Source organism: Mytilus galloprovincialis, chromosome 4 (genome assembly GCF_965363235.1).
Source record: "Mytilus galloprovincialis chromosome 4, xbMytGall1.hap1.1, whole genome shotgun sequence".
Lineage (NCBI taxonomy): Eukaryota > Metazoa > Mollusca > Bivalvia > Mytilida > Mytilidae > Mytilus > Mytilus galloprovincialis.
The window spans coordinates 19,297,645-19,302,172 of record NC_134841.1 but is presented as its reverse complement, the minus strand read 5'-3'; the positions used below and the strand labels follow the sequence as shown (position 1 = coordinate 19,302,172).

Sequence of the window (4,528 nt, the reverse complement as noted above, 5' to 3'; positions counted from 1 at the left end):
TCCCAACCTTCCTTTTATGGTCAAAAACCTGGTGTTTAAATTTCATAGATTTCTATTAACTTATACTAAAGTTATGGTGCGAAAACCAAGAAAAATGCTTATTTGGGCCCTATTTGGTCCCTTATTCCTAAACTGTTGGGACCTCAATTCCCAAAATCAATCCCAACCTTCCTTTTGTGGTCATAAATCTTGTGTCAAAATTTCATAGATTTCTATTTACTTAAACTAAAGTTATAGTGCGAAAACCAAGATTAGATTCAGTCCAAGTTAAACTTTGCTTGGTTCAACTATGAGAAAAATCCATACCGTTTGGTCGCCCGGCTATTTAACATCGCTATTTAAGGCACCAAGATGAAAAATGTCAAACATTTCAAAACGGAAAACCAAACAAAGTTGACAGACTTGAACCAACGATAACTATGTCTCGCTCTCGTGACATAAATGTCACAGGCTGGAAACTAATCCACAAAATTTTGAACAAGTAGATGTATTATTATTAACAGATTTAATGTAAGTGCTAACATGAAAAAAATAGTACTATAATAATGTAAAGTAACATCATCTCTAACCCAAAGAATCCGAACTAACCGGATCTTTACTTTTATTGTCCTCTGTCTTTTTGGGTTCCACTATAACTGTTTTCTTACTCTTTTGTTTACCAAACAGTGGTTTATACTTAAGTCCTTGTTTACTTTTAATTTGTTCCGAAGCGAGAGTTACAACCTGCGACAGATCAATATCCTCCTCGTCATCGGTTCTAAGATACCGACAATGTTTTATTTCGTCCCAGATATCCTTTGGTGATTTAGTCTTCTTCTTCCCGCCAACAGCTCCATCAGGACATCCGTATAGGGATTCCTCCAACTGTTTTTTGATATACTCTTCTATTCTTTCTAGATAGTCTTCCTTCTTATGTAACAAAATTACAAATCTATTGTGTTCGTCCATCAGAAGAAGTTGTCTGCGCTCTTCGTACGGGTCATCACCCAAACTAAACAAACCATCGGAGATGCTGAAAGACATCCTGGATTCCTGGATTTTCATTGCCTCTTTATCAATACTGCTATGGCATGAGTACTGTTTGGTCATTTGTGCGAAATTCGTGGATTTTCCCGTAGCGGAGAAACTTCGTCGTTCCGGGCTACTATTACACGACTTTTTTCTTGACTGCCTCTCGAAATTGGATCGTGCACTTTTCGATTGGCCGTTTCGAGTTCGAGGGACGGCAACTTTATTGTAACTTTTTATAGATACGGGCGAATCACGACCGGCATTTGTATGTAAAGTTTTATCCTTTTGACAATTATTTTTAATATCACTGTCCTGTTTATTTTCCTGCGGTTTGGGTTTTTGTTCCGTTTTCCTAAGCTTGGTTGTGTCATCTTTACCACGTGTTTCGTTTTGGTGCTTCTGGTGACGACATGTTCTGGAAAACTGATTAGTCGTCTTGTGTTGTGAAATTTTCCTTGGAGTTGCATTATTATTTGAATCAGGTTTTACTGAACCACTTTTCTGTTCTTTTTTATCAATAGTATCGGGTATCTCATGTTTTGTTCCATTGGATTCATCCAGCATGTCCTCTATAGGATTTACGGTAAGGGTGCCATTGTTTACGTCGTTACATTGACGTGGACTTTGACTAACGGTATCCTCCTCTTTCTTTGGCATTTCATTCTCAACACTACTTGTTTTGTTCATAATACGTGGCGAATTAACATTTCCTGTTTCTATGAAATTAAAAGTCAAGCTCATTTTTTTGTTTGGGGTGTCTTCTTTTTCTGGTTCCTTGACTACAGGTTTGTAAGTTTCGGTAGGCGTTTCTCCATAAACTATACATATTCCCGTACATTTCGATGGTTCATATTTTTCTGTAGTTTGTTCGAGCGGGGGAGTTAGAATTTCCTTGCTTTCAATTTTTTCTACGAAATCAGACTCTTGTATAATTGCATCACATGTTTTAGATTTAAAAAACTGTGGTCTATCTAAGGATTCAATACTCTGACGCTTTTTAGATATGCTTTCACGGGAACCGTTTAATTTACTATCCAATGCAGATGTTGAAGGTCGATGAGATGTTGAAAGTCGATGAACAGATTCGCTTTCATTGAAATGGCTATCAAAAGTTCCTGACATAACAGAATTGCTCTTACTTTCCTGAATAGCTTCCACACTCCTGCTTGTAAAAGCACTTTTAGTTTTCCGAAGATGTTCTCGACCCTGTAATTTCAAACGTTTTTCTGCGTCTGCTATACGTAACATAGAAGTTGTATTAACTGTGTTCTGAGGAGGACTTAGTCGGCCGGTTGCCTCGAGATCTTTAAGTCTTGTGACCTCGTTCACTTTCAAATGAGTTTTGATTTTGGAAACTTTGTCTCTAAATCGTCTATAGAAAACCTTCATCCCTCTGTTTTCCATATCGATTAGTTTCACAGAATATTGTGCTTCGGCATCCAAGGTCACTAAATTTTTCTTCAGACATCGTTGTTCTTTAATATTGTACTTGACAGCCGCAACCTCTTTGTCGCTATTCAATATCCTATTCGCCAGTTTAGACATCTGAAAGTAAAACAAAAGTGTCCACAAAATGTTCGTTTCTACAACCGTGAATAGTCAAGAATACAGTAAAGTTTAAACGTGAATCGAAAAACATTTGTTTTTCAAAGACCAGGTCAGGAATATGACAGTTGTGTTCCATTTGTTCTATTAGTTGACATAGACTCACGTTTGGTTTTGTAAAATTTTATGGACTTTTCGAATCCTTTAATAAGGTTTGTATTTTTGTTAACACCTTTTCGTCTATATGTGCCTGAATAGTATGGCTATAATTTAGACAGGTTTTTTGGTGGAAAATTCTGGCGCTCTACCTACTGTTTTCTTTTTGACAAAAAAAACCCAGCTATTTGTTATGCCCCTCTAACTACTTTTCCTCTGTGACAAAACAAAACAGTAGTTCTGTGGTATATACAGACAGGGATATGTTAAGCCATTATGAATCTATTTACCGTAAGTTCTTTTTCAAATACATTTCCATGTTATTCGTTTCATTGGCAATCAAACCACGTCCTATGTTACGTAAAACATATTTTTATTTAAATAAATGTATAATTACTTATATCATTGTGTTGTTCTCTCGTTTCAAAGTCTTCCAGTTTTATGATTCGTAAAACATATTTGTATTTAAAAAAATATATAATTATTTATTTCATTGTATTGTTCTCTCGTTTCAAAGTCTTCCATCTTGAAGTCATTTGGTTTTGACCTAATACTTCATGAAACCCATTCTACGAAATTCGGAAAGAGTTTCATATTTTACCCTACAGAATAAACTGTAATATATGATTGGGTTCTTTCACAGGCGCTTGGGTCTATGATTATGATACAGATTTTTTTTTTTTTTTTTTTTTATATTAAAATATTCAATTTTCTATATTTATAATACATATCTATCACTTCTGTGCATGTCTGTATCATAATCATAGACCCAAGCGCCTGTGGGTTCTTTTAGTATGGTGGGGTGCCATATGAAAATCTTGCCCGAAATTCAATTTCTGTTCTATCAAAATAAGTAAAAATATTCTTACCTCTTAATTTTCACTTATATTTCCTATAAAATTAATTTGACACATCTCCGACCAAACTTGTTGTTAAATGACGACAGCGAATGGGTTTATTGTGGATTACGGTTTATTATGGATTAATTGAGATTAACCCAACTTAAATGGCCATTGTATACAGAAGATTATTTTTTATAAAATAATTAAGTATTCATAGTCGTGTGAAGAATTTTCTTCCAATAACAGATATCAAATTTAAAATTAATACCATAATTGTAAATTTAAAATAACTAAATATATATTTGAAAAGATAAATACGTCCCGTTTTGTTAATTAGAATTTGTAGTTGGTAATGAAACCAACTTGAAACATAAGGTATCTAATATATATCGCAAATGACTTCAGAATATTTTATGTTTTGTATTTAAGGTCTCTATGTTTTCAATCAAGATTTGAAGTACTGTAATTGGATAAACATTTTGACAGTTGCATAAATTTACATAATACATTATAACTGTACAAAATAAACGTTTAAAGAGATACTAACGAAGGAAGGTCTTAAACGTGTTGGTTCGGTCTTGAAATGGTGTTTCAACGTTCGGTGTGTAATAAAAGTCTGGCTCAGGGGTCATGTCCGCCGAAAACACAATACAATTTTTATACCGCTATTATTTGACTAATTTGACACAAAAATTATATAAGATAACTGTCCCTCCATCCAATTAACCATTATTTAAAAGTGTCGTTAACCCCGAAGTGTAAAGCTATTTTACGTGTTTATTGCACCTATTCACTGATTAATTAATTCCGTTTTAATTAAATTAAATTAAAACGTTAAATTTTTCAGAAAAGGATTTATAAGAACAAAAATTAATGGAATTGGTCAGGTGTAAATTAATCCCAGATCAAATGTTAGAAGGATTAATGATTAATCCACTTCCAAAATGTCAATGCCTCTATTTATTTAAGGTTTG

General features: G+C 33.9%; 1 protein-coding gene across 2 annotated transcripts; it reads right to left on the bottom strand.

Annotated features, from left to right (window-relative positions):
• Positions 1 to 486: 486 nt before the first annotated feature.
• On the bottom strand, positions 487 to 4,198 carry LOC143071559 (uncharacterized). 2 transcript variants are annotated; one of them, XM_076245932.1, is made up of 2 exons: positions 4,102 to 4,198; positions 487 to 2,556 (listed from the first exon to the last, which is right to left on the bottom strand). In XM_076245932.1, exon 2 carries the CDS (start codon positions 2,554 to 2,556, stop codon positions 565 to 567), a length of 1,992 nt encoding a protein of 663 aa, XP_076102047.1. In that variant the 5' UTR covers positions 4,102 to 4,198; the 3' UTR covers positions 487 to 564. The 2 variants fall into 2 exon arrangements, with proteins under 2 accessions (XP_076102047.1, XP_076102046.1); XM_076245931.1 differs by lacking the exon at positions 4,102 to 4,198 and adding an exon at positions 3,582 to 3,708.
• Between the last annotated feature and the right edge of the window lie 330 nt (positions 4,199 to 4,528).